We start from the raw sequence: 25,000 nt of genomic DNA on the forward strand, positions 1-25,000 counted from the left end.
GAAAGCATTAAATGATCAAATGTATTTAAATCAGTTACCTTCAGTAATAACTTGTGTACTCTGGGTTTCATTAAAATGTCTCCACACAAGAAATCTAATTTATAACGTCATACCATATAATACCATAATAACCTAATCTCTAGATGTACGTTCATACTGTTCTAATGACTGGGTGTGTTTATGTATGCGGCTATATGTTTCTACTTATTCTTTTTTAAGTAACACTAACTTTATATTTTTATAACCATTACTGGAGAGCACTTTAAATTACGTTGTACCTGTGACTAAGACAACAAAGACCTATTCTATTCTATTCCATACTTTACCAGTCAGACTGATCTCACTAAGTGGCGTGTGTACTTTCGCATGTTATCAAGACGCATAGTTGTTTATCAACGCCGTTTGGCCTCCATTGACCTACATTACATGTGAATTATCACCGTAGCGCGTAGTATGAAAGGAGGGAGGAGGGGTCAAACACAGGACTACCACCCAGGAGAGACGGGGTCACGACTCACGTCCCACGTGTGGCGTTTATCAACGTTTACATTTTTTTTAATAAAGCCTTCCCCAATGTTCTCCTCCTAAACCCAACCGTTGTTTCCCTAAGCGTGTGACGTTGGTCACCGTCGTGTTTTTGTCGTTTTTTGGTGTTACTAAAGACTTTCCCAATGTTTCTTTCCCTAAACCCAACCTTTTGCAGCGTTGACATACATGTGGATGGCTCAAAATGTGTACAGATAACACGCCATTTGGCTTTAGGTCATGATGTCATGTTGTACCAGTACATCTTTTCTTAAGAATAATATCCATAACCAACACACACACACACACAACCAACATTGTGTTCACTATGAAAATGAAAAGAGGGAGAGACAACAGCAGGTCCGTTGAGACTCAATTTATTGTTTCAAGACAGACGAACATGTTTTTCATGTATAACACCTGATCCTACGTGTTAAAATAAAATTACAAACAAGACAGGATACTTTATAGCTGGAGTTTTAGGAGCTTGATTAAAGATGTTAGTTCCTAGCTATCATTAGAAATAAACAAGAGAAAACAGAAAAATAATCAATACAGCTCTTAACTTTCCTCTAGTTCGTCTCCATCTCCCACTTCTCCAGAAAATCCTGCAGGTTCAGATTGAAGACATCGATGCCTTTGGGGGACAGATGGACGCCATCGGCCCGGTACAGGCCCGTGTTTGCACCGCACCGGATGTTATCGTGTGTCAGCGACGTACCGCCGAGTTCTGAGATAACATTTTGAATCCTACGGTTGACCGTGGTTCGAACCAGATCGACTTCGTGGCTGTCGGCTGAGTGCCGCCACACCCTGCGAGGCAGGATGTTGGACCACACGAGGACGCACTGCGGGAAGATGCTCCGCATGGACGTGAGGTCCTTCTTGACGGACGCCAGAAGGTCCGTGGGGCTGTCGGTGCTGAGGTCGTTGCCACCCAGGTGGATGATGAGCACGTCTGGGTTGGGCCAGGTGACTTTCAGTTGGTGTAGCTGGGGCAGAAGCTGCGACCACGTCATGCCCTGGGTGCCTTTCCACCAGATCGCCACCTTGCTGGCGTCCATGCCCAGCTGCATACCTACCTCCGGAGACTTGGCCCGAGACTCCGCCCAGTACACCAGCGAATGACCGCAGATCCAAATGTTCTTGGGCTCGCCGGTTGGGATGCCTGGAAATTTAACAAATTAGATTTTGTAAGTTACAAAGCCTCTGAAATGGTTTCCAAAACTGTCTCTCTCGCACTAAGTATAGTACAATGGTACGGTTACCACACTGCACATAGCTGTACATATCTATCTATATGGTTCATACTGAATACCCATATTTATTCAGTTTTTCATATAACAATACACTGCATATATCTATATTATTCTTACTATTGCACATATCTGTACATGTTGTTCATATTACATAGCCATGTTTATTCTGCTCTTATAAGGTAACTGCTAATACACTGCACATATTTATATTTAATTTATATTACTATAAACCACCTTCTGTTAACCAACTGTACTCTACGCTGCACTATATTTCTTGTCCTGTCTATACTTTGTATATCACGTTGCACTTTTCTGCTCTTTTTGCACTTCTGGTTGGACGCAAACTGCATTTCTTTGTCTTTGTACTTGTACTCTGCACAATGACAAGAATCTAATCTAATCTGAACAGACTGTACATTGATCCTTAAAGCTGGTATCACAAAGATCTAAGTAGGATAAAAAGCCTTATCGTCATTATATTACAAGGAATCCAACAGAATTACGAGTGCCCCTCCCAGCGGTGCGTAAGATAAAACTATATTGTACACATCCACGTATAACATAGAATGTATATGTACACACATATTTATATATATATATATTTTTTAGACCTGTCTGTAAACTATGAGGTCTGTGAGAAACTAACGACAGACTTTTTACCAGCAAAAACTCCCAATATTTACCAATAATTCTGCACAGCATCATCCTGTTGGTAGCAATTTTTATCATATAACTTTATTCGGTCTTTGTGCTGTATTTAAGTTCTCCTAAACTTCTTAAATTCACGAGCAGCTTCTTATTGGTAAAATCTTTCTAGCTCATCATATCAATTAATTTAATTGGCTTAAGTAATGATTCCTGCATCAGGAAAGATACAAATCAAGTTCTATACTTTACAGTTAAAACCTTCGGACATTTAACCCAAAATGTAAAGACAACCTGCTGCTCACAGACTTAACGTTGGTGGTATCTTAGGCTACGTTCAGACTGCAGGCAAAAGTGGCCCAAATCTGATTTTTTTTTGGGGTCAAGTGACCAGCTCAGACTTCTTCAGAACACTCAAATCTAGCCCAGATCAGATTATTTCAGATGTAGACCACTTCTATATGTGGTCCTGAATCAGACCCAGGTCTGATGTTTTTCAATGTGGCCGCAGTGTGAACAACCAAGGAGGATTTCTTTTTTTTTCAAGATTATTTTTTGGGGCTTTTCCCTTTTTTTAAAAAAAGTAGATAGACATGAAAGGGGGAGAGAGATGGGGGATGACATGCATACACGCCAATTTGTATGCCGTTTTTGCGTGTTATAAAGATGCATAGTCGTTTTTTAGTGTGTTTATCAACACCGTTTGGCCTCCATTGATCTACTTTACATTTGGATTATCGCCGTAGAGAGTAGCATGAAAGGACGGAGGGTGGTTGGGGGGGTGGAGGGGTAAAACACAGGACCTTCACCCAGGAGAGACGGGGTCACGTCCTACGTGTGGAGTTTGTCAACCTTTTTTTTTTTTTCTTTTTTTTTTTTTTAATAAAGCCTTCCCCAAATGTTCTCCTCCTAGTTCCTAGACGTTCTCGCGATACACACCACGCGACGCCACGTGGCGTGTATGTTTACGTCCGCTGTATACAGCGTAGACATACATGTGGATAGCTCAAAATGCGTACAGATAACACACCATTTGGCTTTAGGAAAGTGGCGTGTATGTTTATGCAAAGTCATGATGCCATGTTGCTTACTGGGTGAGCTAGAGGCCGCCCCACCAAGGCGGATTTGATGCGACTTTTACGTCAATCTACATCGACATTTGTCACAATTATGCGCCTGTGGGAGTTAGCCCTAGACACAGACGGTAACAAAAAATAGACTAGGACCAGTGATGGAGCAAGTCACTGGAGGGAGAGGGAGGTGTTAGACCTAATCAGTGTCTGGGGAGATACTTCAATCAAAATTAGAAGAATCAAGCGCTCTCTCTCTTCATTCTTCTCCTCCTCAGCAGCACCTGCTCATTAATGTTACGGCTGCCATTACACAAACATGTCATTGGTATTGATCTTTTGATCATGCGGTCAGTTCACGCTGGAATCTGATATAAGCCACATTTTAAAAAGGTCACGTGAACAGCCAAACAACAAATCAGATCTGAGCAAAAAAAAAAATCTGAATTAAGCATCCAGACTTGCATTGTGAACGTAGCCTATGTGAGTATTTAAGAGGTTGTAAGCACCATGTTCTGTTTAGTTTTGAGATTTCAGTGATGGATGTGGAATTTAAGACAATTACATTCTCACCCTGATTCAATCGGTGTAATTAAGAGATCAAAATGATCACCTACCTTCACGTCAAGACAACAAGCATTGCCATTCTGCAATGTACTTTCATTTCAAACCCTTCTGAGTCACGTAAAACTTAAACTGCATTCATGATAACATGCTGAACCTCACAGTTACGATTTAAAAAGCTTTGGATGACTTTTAGCTGAGTATTTATATTGTCTCCCTAGCTAAGGGCGCTTTCACACCTGCCTCGTTTAGTTCGGTTGAATCGCACTAGAGTTTGTTTGTCCCGCTGGTGCGGTTCGTCAGGGCAGGCGAGAACGCGGCATTCACACTCTGGTGCGCACCAAAAGCGGACCAAACAAGCGTACCGAGACCTGCTTGAAGAGGTGGTCTCGGTACGCTTTCAATCCAACTCTGGAGTGGTTAATTTGTGGTGAGAACGTGATCCATACTCGAACAGCACCAACTATATGTACTCCTCCAGTCTGAGATGATGTCTCCTGTAGTCAGGTGTGCTTAGCAAGTCCAGAACACAGGACCTTCTTCCTGTATTTACTTTCTTGCTCCCGCCCCCAGACACATCCGACCAATAAGAGGAGTGGATGTTCTTGTGTGATTTGTAATGGTGCATTTTGGTACGCTTGGATTTTTCCAGGTGTGAAACCAAACCAAAGGCAAATCACTCCAAGTTTCCAAACTCACCAACTGATTTGGACCAAAGCAAACGAACTCCAGGTGTGAAAACGCCCTAACTGTTGAGTTGATGTACCAACCCATTTTAACGCTGACTGTAGATGGAAACATGCAACCAAACTTCCAAAGCACTGAAAAAACATTTGATGCTGATATTTAACTTCATTAAAGTCTCATTAATATTTCAGTACATAATATTACAATACCTTGTCTTACTTCAGAAATGCATTGATGCAAATTCCATTGCTTCCAAAACTTTTAATTTACTCTGCCTCAAGTTTCCTAAAAAGATCTAATGTTCATTCAGGCTACATCTCCACTGCTACGTTTTGGTTTAAACAAGAATATCTTCTGCTACGTTTCCCCCTCTCATTCCCCCTGCTCTGGCTTTCCCCCTCTCATTCCCCCTTGCCCTGGTGTTTCCCCCTCTCATTCCCTCTGCTCTGGCGTTTCCCCCTCTCATTCCCCCTGCTCTGGCGTTTCCCCCTCTCATTCCCCCTGCTCTGGCGTTCCCCCCTCTCATTCCCCCTGCTCTGGCGTTCCCCCCTCTCATTCCCCCTGCTCTGGCGTTTCCCCCTCTCATTCCCCCTGCTCTGGCGTTTCTGAGCCCCTAAACCGGAACCCTTTGGTAACACCGACACTGCCGCCAACGTTTCTCCTCCTGATTGGGTCTTATCGGTCACGGTACTTCGTTCTCTGAGACTTAAAGCTACTAACGTTACCGTGGTAACTACGAGCAGGGGGCGGAGTCTCCACGCTGCTTCCTGTTTATCTCCAGTATACCAGGATGTGATGAGGTATGAGATTTGGGCGTGTTAGTTTAAACGGAGATTAGTTCTTCTACTGGAGACAAAAACACTTGGTGCACCAAGATCACTTTGGGCTCCAAACTCAAACACTTAAAAACCAAAACGTAGCGGTAAAGATGTAGCCTCAGAGTCCAGTATTTCATTTAGAGAAAAGAAAATGGAATTAAATCTCAAAAACAACTGTGTGTATGTCACTGTTTTCAAATAAAGACAAACTATGATTAATTGTGTCCCATAATTAACATCCGGTAGATAGCATTTAGAAATGATAATGTGGCTGTTAATTATAACATTTTAAAAGACAAAGTTGTGAAGGTTGGTAGATGGATTGATGGGTGATGAGAAGTTGATTAAATGGCCAATCCTTCTGTAAGCTTTTAGGTCATTTAGCATTTTCCATTTCTGTTCCCTGACTGCATACTGGACCTCATCATCTCCACTTCAGTCTAAACCACACTAACATAAACTGGGAGTCCGTCCTGTGGCGGTCACAGGCTGTGAATGGACATTACCATGAGACTCGCTGTGTGATCAAAAGCGGATTTTTTTGAAATGCACAAAAGTAAGAGAGAGTGAAGGATGGCTGTCGTTTCGGTGATGGAACTGCAAAAGTGTTCAAACACCGACTGACACACGTCAGTCAGTGTTTGTGCCGATTCAGACTGAAACAAAAGCAAAAAAATTGACCAAACACATAATCTGGATAACAGTCCTTGAGCCAGGCAATACCTCTAAAATTTGTTAGCATCATAAAGTGAATTATATTCTAAACATCTACACGTTATGAACGGAAACGACGATCTTGCAAAGAACTTCCGATGTCTACCAAGTGTTGTGAATCCTTGACTCACATTCAAGTCTAATCGGAGTCCTGATCATACCTGCCAACACTCCCGTTTTTCCCGGGTTTTTCCTGTTTTTTTAGCCCTACCTCTCGGACCCCTCCCTCCCGGGAAACTCCCGTAATTTGCATGGCCCAAACTCCTTTATAAATAATCGGACCAATGTGTTTGTCTAATGTTGACCAGTTGCCAGATCCTGTATGAAATGCATCCTATTCACACAATCCACACACCATATACAATGTTCAACCCATTTGTCACCTCAACCTGGCAACCTATAACCCTGTTGATCTCTGCGCAAGCATCACGGAAAGTTCAGACCTGAAAGTGAGCCGATAGGAATGGCAGGTGAATCAGAAAAAGCTTTATTGCCACGTATGGTTTTTTACACATACAAGGAATTTGTTGCTCGATGGTGTTTTAAGCCCCCAATGTCGCCTTCCAGGCAGCTAACCCTTACCTTAACCATAACCATTGCTGCACTGCCTGGAAGGCGACGTTGGGGGCTTAAAACACCGAATTTATTTTGGTGTTGTAGGTGCATGTCACACATTCTCTAAATATAAGAAAGTTAAGAAAATAACGTATTAGAAGGCGGTGTTCCCGCAAAGAAATGGAAATATAGCTGTACATTTCAAGAGTGTTAGGCGCAACAATTTACATGCATCTTACCTAGTCATATCGACAATTTAATGCACATATACTGAGAGGTTTATGCCTCGACGCAGAGGTCCAGGGTTCGAGTCTGACCTGTGACGATTTCCTGCATGTCTTCCCCCTCTCTCTCCCCTTTCTCACCTAGCTGTCCTATCGATTAAAGGTGGAAAAGCCCCAAAAATAATCTTAAAAAAAATTACAGTACACTTAACAGTACTACACCCCCCCCACCCCCCATGCCAATGCACAAATCTCCCGGATTTTGAAAACCAAATGTTGGCAGGTATGGTCCCGATATCACTGACTCAACGCAGAACTTTATAAGTTCTAATATATTAGGAACCGCTAAAGATAACCATATCCAACTGGCAACCAACACTGCTAAAAAGCTCTCTGCGTTAGCTCTCTGAGCTAACATTAGTTTCACTGACTAAAAAGGACAGGCTTACTATATTGTCCTATTCAGAGGTATAAATTTACTTCTTTAGTGGGCTTACTTTATTAAAAAGTGGACAAATTGGCCAGTGCAAGCTGCTACATATTACTTAAAAAGTTTGGTTAATTATGATGTTGATTCATTGATGTTAGGTATAGATTTACTTACCATATTGATGGCAGACTACCAGTAAGTCGTGCCTGAAATTGCCAAAGCTAACGATATCCAACTGACCCCTACATGATGTTAAAAGCTCTCTACATTAGCTTCCTGAGCTAACGTAGATAGTTCCACAGACTGAAAGGGAAAAGGGAGTTTACAGCCCAGAATCCAAAAAGTTAGTGCTTAACACGGATGTGGTACACTTACTTAAAGGCTAAACTGATTAAACCAACTTAGCTCGGATGAGATGCTACCCAATATTACTCAAACTACATGGTTACGAATCATCATGGAATATAATACATTACCCCTGTACTAAAAGCTGTGTATGTTAGCTTCAGGAGCTAACGTTTGCTTCAGACTGAAAGGATAGTTCACGGCTCAGAATACAAAAGATCCCAACTGACAGTTGTAATGTTTAATAGGTTGTTTAGGTTGATATGCATGTGATATACTTGGGCTAAACTCTTTAAAATAAATGGACAAATTTAGCTTGGACAGAATGCTATGTAACATAAAAAAAGCTGGATGTATGTCATTATGTTATGTTTCAAATAATAACAGACTTAACTATGATTTATTGTGTCCCATAATTAAGATGTTGTAGATAGCTTGGACAGAAGGCTACGTAACATCACTCAACGTAATCTTAATAACAACCTTATCATTCAAAAGAAGTATTAACTGGTTGTAAATGTAGATTTGACCACTTACTGTGTGAATGACAATGTTAAAGTTAACGGTATCTGACAGACGACAGCTACATGATGGAAGATCTCGGCGTTAGCTTCCTGAGCTAACGTGGTTTCACAGATTGGAAGGACATGCTACTTCACCAGCTATAGTCGAAACAATCTGCCGGATAAAATGAGAAACCTGTCTGCAATTCGGGAAAGGAGGTCAGTGATGAGGGAATGTCTTCAGACATGCCATCCTTACCTCAGGGATTTAGACATGGCTTGTTCACTCAATGTTAACTCGAGAACTCTAACGTGGCCTTGCATAAATCAACTTCGTGACACAGACTCAAATTCAAACACTGAAAGCTGGAATTCAACCTGGACTCAAGGTTCGGTTGCTGGCATAGACTGTAAAAATAATGGACGGGGCTTCCAGTTCTGAAGAGTGAAGCCAATGCAGGGTTTTTCCTGGCTCAGAATGAGCCTTTGAGGACTTTGTGAACACCTCCGATCGTCACTTTTCACACACTACGCTCCGATTTGCACACTACTGTTTTCCGACGGGAGAGAAAGCAGAAGCGAGGATGCCGGTCGGGCTTGCTAGCCCGGCTAAGGAAACTACCACACAGATCTCCACTGCCAAGCCTCCTACTCACCGACGCCATCCATCACACACAAAATGGATGAGCTGGAACTCAGCATAGCAACGAACAACTACACAATGAACTGCTGCATGATGATTATCACCGAAACCTAGCTGAACCCCCTCATCCCGGACACCGCTGTGTAGCTAGCAGGCCGAGCTAGCTACCGGCAGGATCGAGACAAGGTAGGTGACAGTACAAACTTTGAATTTAAACAGTTTCTTCACAATGTCTGAGTTGAAAACGCATCTCGTTGTCACGTAAAGGTCCTGCTCACGTTGCACTGAGATTTTAATTGCATTTTGTGTCTGTTAAGAGGCACAAAGGGACTCTTAACAGCTCTTGTTTTTGGGTGTTGTCCGTGTTTTCACGGATAACCATCTCACTGTTTTCACTTCATCAAAGTTACCTGGAACATTTTGGTCGCCTACAAATGTCTTGTTCAGCGTTCTGTCAATGAAGCTAGCTGGCTATCTAGCGCTAGCTGGTACCTTAAAGGAAAGTCTGCAGATATTCTGTTCTGCCGTACATGCAGATGAGCGGTAGCCTGGTTGACACCAGACCCTTCTCAGGTGTAAATGAGAGTGGGTCTGGGCAAGCTTCATTCACAGCCCATTTTCAAAGGGGTGTCACCAACGGATGCCGCTCAAATGCCACTGGGTGCAATTGGATAGTCCTTCAACCAATCAGACCAACGATCCGGGTGACGTAGCAGCTACAGCGGCATCAACGGGTTGCTGTGCTTCGGTGTCATGTTGAATGTAAACAAAAAGCTGCTCGCTGTGGCTGCACTATCGTCATCATGTAAAGCCCGCTTCAACGGCTGTGATTGGTGCCTCCATTTGGGAAAATTGGAAATGGGCTTGAATGGGCTCTTGGCCAGACTGACTTGCAGAGCAAATCTCAAATTTGCCAGAAGTTCGTCAAGGTTTTCCAGGCTAGGTGAGCAGCGCCAGTTCCCAGAGGTCTGTGTTTACCCGCCGGTATATCTCCGCTGGATGACTCGCTTCAGAAGGGTTGTAGAGAGTTGTTTGGAGGGGAATTGTATCTGTAAATGCTAGAGTGTGGTCTAGACCTACTCTATCTGTAAAGTGTCCTGAGATAACTTCTGTTGTGATTTGACACGTTAACACTGCCTTGGCCGCATCATCAACCCCAGCTCCACCCTCTCGTCAAAAATCTTCACGTTTGGTGTCAAATAACCAAGATGGCAACGGCAAAATAGCCAAACTCAAGATTACAAAATGATCACAAACCAAGGGGTGAAATCACTGCTGCTACGTCCATTATTCTTACAGTCTATAGTCACTGGACAACAACTCCGCTCGCAAATATCAAACAATGAATTAAAAGCATATCCTTAACTGACATCAAAATGCGTGGTCACAATGAGGAGTAGTCTTCTGGATCTTATGTTAAAACGTAAACTTTTCTAGATATCTGTAAATCGCAGCTATACTCGACTCAGATTGATACAAACAGAACTTGACTTACCCTTAACAGCTTTACTATGAACTGCCTCAAAGACTTACCACAGTCAATATGCAATATCCTTTATATCGGATGTGTCACACTAAATTCTGTAGATAATAAAAAAATTACTTGCAATAAACAACCAACATTAACTCAGAATAAATCAGAAGCCGAGCAGTTCTAACAGCTTCAGTTATGCCAGAAAGAGTAAGGCCTTGATGTAGAAAATAAAACACTCTAAACATGGCTTAGTTTTAGTTTAATAGATGGACAAGAGTTCATGAATAAGAACTAAATACCGTATTTTCCGGACTTTAAGTCACACTTTTTTTCATAGTTTGGCTGGTCCTGCGACTTATAGTCAGGTGCGGCTTATATATCAAAATATATATAATTGAACATGTTTTTAAATGTTAATTCATACTGACTGACATGAACCAAGGAGTAAACATTACCGTCTACAGCCACGAGAGGGCGCTGTAGGCTTGTGACCCCTCATCTTCCTTCGGAGTTGGCGGAGTTGTTCAGAAGCGACACCGAGGATGAAGAATTCAATGGATTCAGTGATCAGAGATCGGGAGCTTGGTGAACTTGCTTACCAGTAACCTGCTTGTTGGACTCGCTGGCTTGTTATGTTAATTTAGCCTATTCAGCCTCCCAGCTATGTTCATTATGCTATTGTATAGCTGAATAACTGTTAATGTGTTACGTTAACATACCGAACACCTATTCAGCCGGTTTTTCTGTGTGCTTTTGTGTAGTTGAATAACTTGCCTTTCCAGATTAAATGTCTGTTGGTCTTGGATTTTGCGAAATAAATTTCTCCAGTGCGACTTATAGTCCGGAAAATACAGTAGTAGTTTTCTCTTAAAGTAAACAGTTTTTTTGTCATTTTAATGGAATGAAAGTTGAATTTCACAGCTGTATGAAATCCTTAGAAAACAAATGATTATGAAAAAGAAAGTTAATGTCTTACAGTAAAACTATTCTTACAACTCACATGAACCAGTTTCTGGACAAAAACCTATATTTTACCCTCTGAACTTTCTTTATGGTTACGTTAGTCTTGGCATGGCCCTTTCGCTCCTAACAATACAACCCTAGATGTTAACATCTAGGTAGTTCTTACTAGATTGTGTCCTGGACTATTTAAGACATTTCTGTAAAAGCCTAAAAAGCTATTCCTGGACAGATGTATTCCTCATGTTGCACAAAACATGATCTACATAAAGTCTTAAGTATAGATTAAATTCAGTTCATGTCTTTGTTGTAGCAGATGTCGGCTACGTAACTAGCTGACACGAGAGAGCTGCTAACCAACCTTACATAGGAGTGAGTAGTACTACCAAAGTACTACAAATACATTCTAGATCTTGTAGTTTGGAGCCCAATGTGGTTCCAGCTATGCCACTGCAGATTTAATACAAGCACAGGTAAGAGACCATTTGGTGAAGGAAGAATGTCTGAAAAAGTGGGAAAGTGTCCCACTGACCACTGAGTGCAACAGCATTTAGGATGGAAACGTTATACCCAAACCTAGAAAAACTACCTTGCCTAAAAAGTATGACTGTAACTACATGTCTAGCTAACCACTAGGGCTGGGTATCAAACCTTAATTTATTTGTACTGACCAAAATGTGTCCGTAGTATCAAGTACTGAAAGCTGTCCCAAGTTGGTATCAAATGCTTTGTCGGTTTCCTAGTTCTGTTTACTTATAATTTTATCAAGAATCAAAAATATAGTGTAGAGTATCAGTACTGAAACTGGCATTTAGAAATGTCAAACAATTCTTAACCTTACTAAATACATGTTGATCTCAACTTCTCATAATCACATCTGACTATTAAATACTTTCTAGACTCCTGGTTCTTAAACTATATACCAATGGTGTCACCATATGAAGAGGAAAAAGATGTTACTTTGTGGAGTTGAGATTGCAGTTGGCTTCTTTTCTTGATCGCTGGGATGAACAACTAGGCTCGGCTAACGCGTGCGGCCAGAAGAACGACTGAGCTTTGTAGCGATGCGATGCACTTAAAGACGTCTAGGTAACCTTAAAGACAGGTTTAAGGCTCCGTGCAAAGGTGTAGCGGGACCTATATGTGCCGAGGCTCCGTTACTACGTCAGAAGTTCCGCTGTAGCTGACTGCAGCTCCTTAATTATGCAACCACATGTTGGTTGTCCTGGGAGAGCACAAGAGATGCTAGAAAGATTGATAGAAACAAAGCCATTTCCAGGACAAAAGTTGAGTCGCTGATCGTCGATCTCTATCACAAAGTGAAAAAAGATATAAGATGATAATGTGCAAGACATTCGCTTAGCGTTGTGGTGGAGCTAGGACAACTGAATGAAATCCTACGCTGAATTCTACATCACTTTCTACCTTGTGGGAATCTACAGTGGCCTGCAAGACCACCTTGACTGAGAAGCATAAATCGCACTAGACTGGTCTCTACCACAGGGCCACAACGGCCTAACTTGCTAATCACATGTATACTTTAGTTATGCTGTTTTTCCACTGCAGGGTACGGTTCGACTCGCTCCATTTTGGTTTTCAATAATTTATATTTTATTAATCCCGCAAGGGGAAATTACAATGTTTTCACTCTGTTATTACACACAGGCCTGAATTACACACACATGCTCAGTACCTATTCATCTTTAGCACTAATGGAGAGATGTCAGAGTGGGGGGGCTGCCCATGGACAGGTGCCCCGAGCAGTCGGGGGTTCGGTGCCTTGGCAGTGCCCAGGAAGTGAACTGGCACCTCTCCAGCTACCAGTCCACCACCATACTTTGGTCCATGTGGCGACTTGAACCAGCGGTTCCGGTTCCCAACCCAACTCCCTACTGACTGAGCTACTGCCACCCCCATTTCCATTAGCACAAGTTTGTTTTTGTTTTTGAGGGGATTACTACACAGAGTATAGAAGAGTACTGGTGAGTCAAGTAGAGCTGTACCACACAATGGAAACACAGCACTAGATCTAGACAAAACTTAGTAATACTTCCAACATGTTAACGTTTTAACATTTCTACCTCTATTTCCTGAGGTAACTTTGGGTTTCTTGCCAAAGCCTGGCTGTCTGGGAGTAGGAAATCTATTTTAACCTGCTCAAAGTAGCTGTCTAGTAACGAACGCAAAGTCAAATAAGGTGTTTATCTTTCATCTTCTTTTCTAAAAGTAACATGATAGGCATGCCGCTTTTAACTTGAAAATGTATTTCTGTCTTGGAAGAACTAGCGTGACGGGAATGCTAATAACTTTACAGCTAACTCACAAATCCCTGTAATACAAAGGTTGAACAATATCTGATACCTGGGAAGACTGGTGGACCCTCTTTCTGTTTCCTGCGGACTAGCCAATCCTTGTAGTGCTGCTCCCTCTTTTCCAAAACCCTCTGGTGATATGAATCCAGCTGTAACAGAAACACAAATGCCCCATCAAACCATGCAGCTGAAACATGGCGATCTTCCATATTTTCTAAGCTTTCTACTTTATCAACCAAATTTGACCCGTTTTCAAAGTTTCTATGTCAAAAATTTGGGTTTCTTTCAACCAAATTGCCAAAACATACCACTGATGGTTCCATACATTAAACAGGCTGTGATTATCCATCAACATATGTTCTTCTGATCGTTAACTATTAGTCAAAATAATTCATAATTTCTGTAATCCGGATTTACGTATAATTACGTATAAATGAGGTTTATTGAGCATGAATTCAAAAAAGCGTTGAAAAAAGTGACAGAAACAGTTCATTTTGCATAAATAAGTGTAAAATTATAGTGGTAATCAGTTGGAATGAAGTTGGCTAAGAAGATCTAACACAAAATTGGGTGATAGTTTATACTTCATGAACAGGCAAATCAGACAGAGGACAACACAAGGGTTAAGAGTGCTGTCTGTCTAGATTACCTGGGAATAAACAATTTGGATTACTGACAGCAAATACAAATCCATAACCATATTCTCCAAAGACGAAGATCAATTTGTTATCAATATTGTTAAACTGTACTTCATAGCCAACAAGAGCCCTTTGCAATTTGTGTTAAAAACCACACCCTTCCTTAGTGGTGCAATAAAACGCGTCCCAGTTAGTTCTCTTGCTTGTACTTATTGAGTACATCTAGAGGCGCTGACACACCAACCTGATAATCGGCCATCGGACAGTCTGGCGAGGTCGGTGACTCGTGTCTGTTCGGTGTGTTCCGTGCCGTCGTCAGTTGGAGGAGCCATCGGCTTTAATTTGGGCTGATTTGACTTGTTGAAATCGGTGGGTGGGCAGTCGCACTCGATGACCAATCTGATTGGTGGAGTGCTAGCCCTTGACTAGCGAATCAGTGCACTTATGTTATAACACTTACCGGAAATGAAGGGCAGGATGAGCGTGACGAACGCCTCTCAAAATCTGACGAAAATCTTTCAAACTGACCTTTGTCGATCAAAAAAACAGACAGATTCAGCAACTGCACGGCCTATTTCTTGCTTAAAATGTTTTCAGAAACATGTTTTGGTGAACTATTTTTGTAAAATACGAGATCGTATTCCGAACGAGCCGCCATTATGGTCGGCTTTGAAATTCGGGAGCAGTCAGACCCACGTGACACGTTCGTCATTTCCGGTTTTACAATACAGATTAGCGCCGCCTGCAGTTATGGAGACGTATTGCGTCTTGTGCACGCACAGAACGTACGCTCAAGTCGGCGTCGCTTCGGTGTGTTCTGAGGCACTTTTTGGAGCGACGGGAGCCAACTGATCACTCCGACTGTCTTTTCTTCCAACAGTCGGCCGTCGGGTTGGTGTGTCAGAGCCTTACAGTTCAGACCAAAGATTTGCAGCTACTTGCAATGCTCTGATCTGCAGCGTCCTGAAAGCTGCCAGTTTACACCAATGAGATGTGATGAGATGGTGTATCACCTGCATAGAAACAAGTCTCTAAACGTCCATTCTAACTTTGACTCTGACTTTTCAGGCTTTTTTGTAGCTGGATATCATTTGTAGCGTCTTAAAGGTGCTGTAGGTAGGATTGCGAAGATCCAGGACTTAGCCAAAAAAATTGAAGATCGACAACTTCTCAGTCCCTTCCCCCTTTCTGCTAAAGCCCAAAACGGTCTCCTAAGCCCCTCCCCCCACAAGGGAGAAGGAATGCGTGTGCATGAGCAGTGATTGACAGTGCAGTTAGACACCCCCCCCTAGCCCTGATTGATGCATCTGAAAAGTTATACAGCCCCCCTGGCCCTGATTGGTGCATCTGAACAGTTAGACACCCCCCCTGGCCCTGATTGGTGCATCTGAACAGTTAGACACCCCCCCTGGCCCTGATTGGTGCATCTGAACAGTTATACAGCCCCTCTGGCCCTGATTGGTGCATCTGAACAGTTAGACACCCCCCCTGGCCCTGATTGGTGCATCTGAACAGTTAGACACCCCCCTGGCCCTGATTGGTGCATCTGAACAGTTATACAGCCCCTCTGGCCCTGATTGGTGCATCTGAACAGTTAGACACCCCCCCTGGCCCTGATTGGTGCATCTGAACAGGGAGCTGTGGATTTTTGCAAATCTCTCTCCAGGCTGTAGGTGGAGCCAGAGGAGCCAGATTTTTTTTAAATGACCTGCTTCATGTAATTCTACTAGAACATAGGGTCAGTTTCAGCAAATATGACAGAAAGATAGTTTCATAAGGCTTACCTTCTGCACCTTTAAAATATGAATGAGGGTAGTGATATTGAGATACTTGCTCCACCTAAACTTTGATACTGAGATGGGCCAGTTAAAACTGCTGCAACCTTTCCCTGCCACATTCTAAAACAGTTTAGTCTCATTGCAAATCTTTGGTCTGCATTGGGCTTTACAGTACTTGCTTAATTTTACTTTAGTAAAAGATTTCACTACACTTCACCTTCTCTTTCTGCTTGGTCTTTATGTCATCGTCTGTCTCTGTTGAAGTCTGAGGACTCGAGTCTGATGGAGAGACTGTGGGTAAACTGAACTGGACAGATTTGACCGGTTTGGCCGCTGGCTGTACAGCCAGAGATTTCACCGTCTCTATGACCTTCAGGCATCTGGCCACCGTCGTAGAGATGGTTGCCTGGTTATCGTTAGCAGGACTCGATGACGTAGGTGTAGAAGATGGTGGTGTTGAAGAACTGGAGGAAGGTGAAGTTATAGGATGCTTGCTAATAAATGGAAATACCGCATGACTGGAGGGTGGAGCGAAAGGAGGTTGTCCGGGAGGGCGCCGTGGTGGAGGTCCAGGAGGCGGTCCTGGAGGAGGCTGCCCAGGACGCCGTGGAGGAGGTCCAGGGGGAGGTCCTGCAGGAAGTCCAAATAATTGGGGTGTTTCTGGGATTGTGGCACTTTGTTCTGGGGGAATCTGGGTAGAGACTCCAAGGGGCCAGTTGGTTGGTAGGGGTGGAAGTTGGTATTGTGCAGGTGGAGGCCCAGGGGGAGGTTTCGGAGAAGGAGTGGTGGAGGGTGTGCTCCCCAAAGTCTTTGTAAGACTCTGCAGCTGTTGTGCCTTCTTTAGTGCCTCCAATTCCTGCTGGTCAAGGAATCCTTCATACTCTGAGACAGCTTGAGACCTGCTAAGCGGCTCCAAACTGGAGGATCTGGCAGGCGAAGGGGAATGGCTATGGGTATGTTCCGATTCAATGGAACCAGGTCTTCTTGTTTGCAAGTCTTCCCTTGCTGATGACAACGTCTCTCTTTCTGTGGATTGGGACTTCGGGCTGTAGATTTTCTCCTGGGCCCGGCTGGCCAGTTTGGACATATCTCCTGTACTTAGTTTCAGGCCGATCGTACGGAGTAGACTTTGGATCTTGTCGTAGGGTTCTGTCTTGGTTTTAGGTTCCTCATCTGTTCTCTCTACCGAGGACCTTTTAGGACTTAGCTGTGACTTTGACCCTTCTAGAGCTAGGCTGCTGCTGGGTTGCTCTTGAGAAAATCCCACAATCCGAGAGAAACCCCTGCCATCTTGAACTGCCCGCTCATGAGGCAGAAGGTCATCATTCACATGAACTGGTACAGGAACTGGTACAGGAACCGGTACAGGTTCGGATTTCTTCTCAGCATCCACCTTTTTATTAAGCATGTCAAGGAAGCGATCAAGGGGTTGTTTCACAGCTGGAGGTGCCATGTGTGCTGTTGTGTGCTTCAGTTTGGGCGAGGGGCTTCTAGGAGGCGTTTCTCTGGGAGAAGGAGGTCTGTAAGAGGATTGGGAAGATGAAATGGCAGCAATATGTGTCAAGGGTGGTTGGGTGGAGGCAACAGGAACTTGAGAAGAAGGTGAGGGACCGTGGGGTTCTGGAGACCGGCTGCGTTTGACGGAAACATCATAAGGTCTCCCTGGATATGCTGGGTCATAGTAGCGATCATCTATGGGTTCCTCATAAACACTATAGCGATCAGTGTAATGTTGCCCAGCAGACGGAGGGCCACCATAGGAAGGTTCAGCATAGAGTGGCTTTTCATAAGGGCGGTCGCTGTAGGGACGCTCAGCGTAAGGGAGATCAGTGTAGGAACAACTGGCGTACGGATCAGCATAGCGGTCATCATACCGCCGATCTGGGTAGGGAGCGTACGGACGGTCATAATAAGGATCGTCATAGGGCTGAGGTGGACGATCAAGGTAATCGGGGCCCTCGGGTCGTTTCTTCAGGATGGACCGGACTGGTTTGTACTCCGTTAGTGGGACGGCGATCCTGCCATGGTCGTAGTCTATGCAGGTTCTCTGTCCAGGGTCCACCAGCGACTTTTTGTACGCAATCATGTCGTTTAGCTCTTCCAGCTCGCGCTTCTTCCTCGCCAGCTCGTCGTCCACGACTATGCCTCGTCTGGGCGGAGGGCTTAACTCCCTCCTTCTCTTGTAACTTTCCTCGCGCTCTCTGCTGATCTTGCTCCTTTTCTTGACGCCTCTGTCTTTGCTTCTCTCCCGGCTCCTACTGCGACTCCTACTGGAGCTTTTGCTTCGGCTCTTAGTGTGGCTCCTAGTGAGCCTGTTTGATCTCTCTCGGCTTCGGCTTTGCCTGTACCTGCTGCTTTTACGGTCACGGTCAACGCTGGGGCTGCGTCTCTTTTTGATGATACGTCCAAAGTGGTCTCTGGGCGGACTCCTGCTCCTACTTCTGCTTCTACTTCTACTCCTACCTCTACTCCTACTTGGACTCCTGCTCCTGCTCCTACTTCTGCCGTATCTACGCCGAGCGGCGCCGTTATCCCTTCTGCCGATATTGGTCTTGCTGTCCTGCGTTCTAAGATTTTTCACCACCGCCTTCAGCTTGTCTGTCTCGGGTTTTTCTTTCCTGAAACGTCAGAGGTAAGTAAGACAATGAAACAGACAGGCTTATTAGAATAATTTCACAAAAATTGTATTTCTATACATTCTGTACAGATACCAATGTGTCATTGAGTCAGGTTACATATAGTCGCTGTCAGGGAGAAAACTTGGCGTTTTATTTGCCCCGGTCAACCCTTATCGTTAACCCTGCTGTGGGTTTTACAAATACAGTGCTGCTCATAAGTTTATAAACCCATGCTAAAGTTGACTAAAAAGAGGAATAAAAAAAAAATCATCTTTTGGAAATTGATCTTAATGCATTAATTAAAAAATGAGGAAACATCCAACCTTTAAGGACACCAATTTTCTTTCTGAATGAATAATGTATTGTAAATAAATAAATGTTCTTCCTTAAAATACAGGGGGCATAAGTCAGTACACCCCTATGTTAAATTCCCATAGAGGCAGGCAGACTTTTATTTTGAAAGGCCAGTTATTACATGGATCCAGGATACTATGCATCCTGATAAAGTTCCCTTGGCCTTTGGAATTAAAATAGCCCCACATCACTCCCTCACCCCCCCCTCACATACCCTTCACCATACCTAGAGATTAACATGGTTTTATGTCAGTTAGCCTAATAGCTGGTTTGATTTGCATTGAGAGATGATTTTATGGAAAGTACCACATGACAATCTCTAGGTATGGTGAAGGGTATGTGATGATGTGGGGGTATGGTGAAGGGTATGTGATGATGTGGGGGTATGGTGAAGGGTATGTGATGATGTGGGGGTATGGTGAAGGGTATGTGATGATGTGGGGGTATGGTGAAGGGTATGTGATGATGATGATGTGGGGTATGGTGAAGGGTATGTGATGATGTGGGGGTATGGTGAAGGGTATGTGATGATGTGGGGGTATGGTGAAGGGTATGTGATGATGTGGGGTATGGTGAAGGGTATGTGATGATGTGGGGGTATGGTGAAGGGTATGTGATGATGTGGGGGTATGGTGAAGGGTATGTGATGATGTGGGGGTATGGTGAAGGGTATGTGATGATGATGATGTGGGGTATGGTGAAGGGTATGTGATGATGTGGGGGTATGGTGAAGGGTATGTGATGATGTGGGGGTATGGTGAAGGGTATGTGATGATGTGGGGTATGGTGAAGGGTATGTGATGATGTGGGGGTATGGTGAAGGGTATGTGATGATGGGGGGTATGGTGAAGGGTATGTGATGATGTGGGGGTATGGTGAAGGGTATGTGATGATGATGATGTGGGGTATGGTGAAGGGTATGTGATGATGTGGGGTATGGTGAAGGGTATGTGATGATGTGGGGGTATGGTGAAGGGTATGTGATGATGTGGGGGTATGGTGAAGGGTATGTGATGATGTGGGGGTATGGTGAAGGGTATGTGATGATGTGGGGGTATGGTGAAGGGTATGTGATGATGTGGGGTATGGTGAAGGGTATGTGATGATGTGGGGGTATGGTGAAGGGTATGTGATGATGATGATGTGGGGTATGGTGAAGGGTATGTGATGATGTGGGGGTATGGTGAAGGGTATGTGATGATGGGGGTATGGTGAAGGGTATGTGATGATGTGGGGTATGGTGAAGGGTATGTGATGATGGGGGGTATGGTGAAGGGTATGTGATGATGTGGGGTATGGTGAAGGGTATGTGATGATGTGGGGGTATGGTGAAGGGTATGTGATGATGTGGGGGTATGGTGAAGGGTATGAGATGATGTGGGGGTATGGTGAAGGGTATGTGATGATGTGGGGGTATGGTGAAGGGTATGTGATGATGTGGGGTATGGTGAAGGGTATGTGATGATGTGGGGGTATGGTGAAGGGTATGTGATGATGATGATGTGGGGTATGGTGAAGGGTATGTGATGATGTGGGGGTATGGTGAAGGGTATGTGATGATGGGGGGTATGGTGAAGGGTATGTGATGATGTGGGGTATGGTGAAGGGTATGTGATGATGGGGGGTATGGTGAAGGGTATGTGATGATGTGGGGTATGGTGAAGGGTATGTGATGATGTGGGGGTATGGTGAAGGGTATGTGATGATGTGGGGACCAAGGGAACTTTATCAGGATGCATAGTATCCTGGATCCATGTAATAACTGGCCTTTCAAAATAAAAGTCTGCCTGCCTCTATGGGAATTTAACATAGGGGTGTACTGACTTATGCCCCCTGTATTTTAAGGAAGAACATTTATTTATTTACGAAACATTATTCATTCACAAAGAAAATTGGTGTCCTTAAAGGTCGGATTTTTCCTAATTTGTTTAATTAAGGCATTAAGATCAATTTCCAAAAGATGATTTTTTTTATTCCTCTTTTTAGTTAACTTGACCATGGGTTCATAAACTTATGAGCACCACTGTATTATAACAGTGACGGGTAAAATAAAATCTTTTCAAATTAGCGGGTTTTTCCTAATTTCCTGAAGAACGACGGTTTTAAAGATGCATGTTTTAACCTGACAGCGACGATATGTAACCTAGCAATTTACTTATCTATATTTACATATAAATGGGTACATATTTGAATTATATAAGAGCAAGAACTTTCTGGAAACCTATTAGACCATCCGGTTCTTTACATGGGATTATTTATTTTTTGCACACCTGATTGTGTTCCAACATAACGTAAATAAATAGATGAATTACTCACTCAGTGTCTTCTGAAGCTTTCGCCAGCTTGATGGTCATCTACCAAAAGATAACGCATCTTAGACCGAGTTAGAAAAAGAATGATCTCTGCCTACATCTTGTGACAAAAATGCTTAATAATTTGTTAAATGACTTTGGAAGCAACGTAAAGCTATACACTAGACCCTAAAATCATTCTGTAATATACGAAGAAATATATTTACATTTAATTATAATATTTTGAACACTAAGAGCAACATGCTACAGCTTTTATATAATAATAATAATAATAATAATAATAATAATAATAATAATCTTTATTTTTATAGCACCTTTCATACACAGCTCAAAGTGCTTTACATTTGGAACATTTAACACAATAATAGAATAATAATAATAATAATAATAATAATAATAATAATAATAATACATTTTGAGGGTAACGCAGCAAGTTGTTTCGGTAGTATATATATATATATATATATATATAGGCTTTGCTAACAAATGCGTATATATGCTATGCTTGCTTTTAATATTGTTAAAAGCAAGAGTGGAAAAGTCCATACAAATAACTGTCTTTGTAATGTGATAACTCTATAATAACTATAATTTTACACATTTGTTAAGTCCAGATAAAGTGAATCAAAAATGAATTAACATCAAAAACAGAAGCTCTTCAATGCTTCTCACTTCCTAACTGTATAAAATAAATCCGGCCCTCCTCACCTTTCCTTTGCTCGCCCCGACACCGCCCAATTTCCGAACGGGAAGAAAAACGCTCTCGGTGAAACGTTTTATCCTGATGGCCTGGTTCCCCCCCTCTGCTGTTTCATGCTTGGAGAAAACAATAATAGACATTTTCTTACACAAGATAAAATGCTATTATATAAAAACCAGTACACCAAAACAGGTATCATACTAAACGGATGCTGCAATGATAAAGGACTGTATGTGGCCAGACATGACCGTCTGGTTGATCTGGTTGCTAAGGACTTGCAAAAAAATAAACTATGGACATGATAACAAGATCTACAAGCACAGCACTGTAACATTAACCTGGTTCCATCAAAACACATCTGACAGTGACTACTTCACAAACATCCCAAACTCTCCTGACATCGTAATTGTAAATGAGGCCATGACATCTGTATGTATCTTTGAGGTAGGCTGCTGTTTTGATAAGAGGTGATAAAATTAATCAAATAATCGATGCATCATGAATCGTGGACATGGACGATGTTGCATCGATAATTGGCTGGGCCATAATCGATTATTTCTGTTTACAATTTAATGTAGGCCTAACAACCTTTCTGTTGACATATTCTGGTATGTTTTGCACATTCAGGAAGTGCCGTGTGCACAGTGCTGTAGTTTTAATATCCAGTTTATTTAGTATCAGAGCTCTGCAGAATGTTTGGTTGTTGAAGCTTGAAAAGCTCTGAATTAAACAGCTGATCAGGGCTTTAAATTCACACCTGCCAACCCGCCAAATGCGGGTACAAATTAACTTTGGCAGGTTACATTTTAAAGTTAGGAGCCAGTTTGGCCTGTATTGAATGAAGCTAATAACTCAGCGTCTGTTTGAATCGGCCAGCTGCAGAAACTATGCGACACGTCAGAAATGTTGGCGGTTTTGGAAACGTTATCTTTATCTGGCAACACTGCTTGTAGTACTAATCCTACATATCCCATGAGCACTCTGTTGTGACGTGTCGTACTACAGTCTGCTACGTGCCGTAGCAATTACGAGCTACGCTGAAACGGAGAAGCGTAACCAATGAGATAACAGCATTTCGTTACCTAGCAAAAGGAAATAGCTTCCTCACTAGAGCCTGGATCGGGCCGAATTTTTCCGTCCAAACCCGGCTCGAGCCCGACAGGCATTATGATATTTATGTCCGAGCCCGACCCGAGCCCGACACAGTTAAAATCTGGTTGTTTTTTCCTCATCCTAATGACACATGTACGTTTGTTTGTGTGAAAGCTTTTATTAAGCAACTGGAAGACATTCGGAAATGTCAACAGATGAGGTCATCAGCTCACACGGGGGAACAAGCTCACGTTAATAATCTGTTTAATTTAAAATGTTCAAGGTGTTAACCTTTCCTGATCGCTTTGATTCCGACCGTGATCAGAACACCAGGAGAGACTGGTTACCTCCAGGGCCGACGGTATATAACGTCGAGGTTATATCCTGTTTCTGGTGAGACGATGAATGAACTTGGTTTTCAGTCTGGAGTTTATCTCGGACACCACACACACTGTGTACAAAACTTACAAAACTCTCTTCTGCCCACTTTACACACACACTGAACTCTCTTAAAAGGAGCCGCAGCACCATTTTACAACAAATACCTTATCGCGCTGATGTGACCGAGCCCGGCCCGAACCCGACCATCATTTCTAAATATCTGTCCGAACCCGGCCCGTCGGGACCCGACGGGCTCGGGTCGGGTATCCAGGCCTTATTCCTCACCACCCTCGATGACGAATACCTGCGCTGCACTTTACTCTCGGTACCTAGCGGTGCGCCGTACCTAGCGGTGCGAATAATCATGAGTAGGCGGCTTAACTTAAGAGAGAACTTACACACAGCTGGTGCAACAGGCTGCTGGACATTTATGCAACATTTTTAATAAGAAAATGCCTCATTTGCATATTTAAACATAGCATTTCAGAAAACTTGTAATACAAAAACAACTGTCTTAATGTCAGTAATCAACTGGGGAAGTTTGATGCTAGTTCAATGTCTCTACTTAATCCTAAACCTCCTGCAATCAGAATAATGTCCAATTAAAAGGGACGAGGACGATAGGAAGACTCACCGGGACGACGCTGAACTCCACCTTCTCGTTCAGCTCCAGTTTCTTCTTCTCAATCACCTCCGACATGTGGAAGTAGAGCTGAGGGTTCTGGGAGCACTTGATGAGCCCCGAGTCCTCCATGAACTCAATCACAATGCCCTGGTCAGAAAAACACACACACACACACACACACACACACACACACACACACACACACACACACACACACAGAGACACACACACACACACGTATGTACATAAGTTAGTAAATAAGTACATAAATAAGTAAATAAGTAAGTAAATAAGTACATAAATAAGTAAGTAAATAAGTAAATAAGTACATAAATAAGTAAGTAAATAAGTACATAAATAAGTAAGTAAATAAGTAAGTAAATAAGTACATAAATAAGTAAGTAAATAAGTAAATAAGTACATAAATAAGTACATAAATAAGTAAGTAAATAAGTACGTAAATAAGTACATAAATAAGTAAGTAAATACGTACATAAGTAAATAAGTACATAAATAAGTAAATAAGTAAGTAAATAAGTACATAAATATGTAAGTAAATAAGTACATAAATAAGTAAATAAGTAAGTAAATAAGTAAGTAAATAAGTACATAAATAAGTAAATAAGTAAGTAAATAAGTACATAAATAAGTAAGTAAATAAGTACATAAATAAGTAAATAAGTACATAAATAAGTAAGTAAATAAGTACATAAATAAGTAAATAAGTACATAAATAAGTAAATAAGTACATAAATAAGTAAGTAAATAAGTACA

The 25,000-nt window shown here is 42.6% G+C and overlaps 1 protein-coding gene and 1 long non-coding RNA gene across 2 annotated transcripts in view; both read right to left on the reverse strand.

The window, feature by feature from the left end:
- Positions 1–889: 889 nt before the first annotated feature.
- Positions 890–25,000, reverse strand: part of si:dkeyp-121d4.3 (serine/arginine repetitive matrix protein 2) — a 25,731-nt gene continuing 1,620 nt past the window's right edge. The window contains exons 3-8 of the mRNA XM_035992001.1: positions 24,236–24,373; positions 22,137–22,244; positions 21,433–21,470; positions 16,362–18,762; positions 13,778–13,877; positions 890–1,693 (exon numbers count right to left, since the gene is read on the reverse strand). Coding sequence (XP_035847894.1) covers positions 1,098–1,693; positions 13,778–13,877; positions 16,362–18,762; positions 21,433–21,470; positions 22,137–22,244; positions 24,236–24,373 — 3,381 coding nt within the window. The 3' untranslated portion in view covers positions 890–1,097. The remainder of the gene's footprint in view (positions 1,694–13,777; positions 13,878–16,361; positions 18,763–21,432; positions 21,471–22,136; positions 22,245–24,235; positions 24,374–25,000) is intronic.
- Positions 6,119–9,337, reverse strand: LOC116040267. Its single transcript, XR_004102624.2, has 3 exons — positions 7,367–9,337; positions 6,666–6,671; positions 6,119–6,433 (listed from the first exon to the last, which is right to left on the reverse strand). It is a non-coding gene; the product is annotated as an uncharacterized LOC116040267 (long non-coding RNA).

The sequence above is a fragment of the Sander lucioperca genome, chromosome 15 (assembly GCF_008315115.2).
Source record: "Sander lucioperca isolate FBNREF2018 chromosome 15, SLUC_FBN_1.2, whole genome shotgun sequence".
Lineage (NCBI taxonomy): Eukaryota > Metazoa > Chordata > Actinopteri > Perciformes > Percidae > Sander > Sander lucioperca.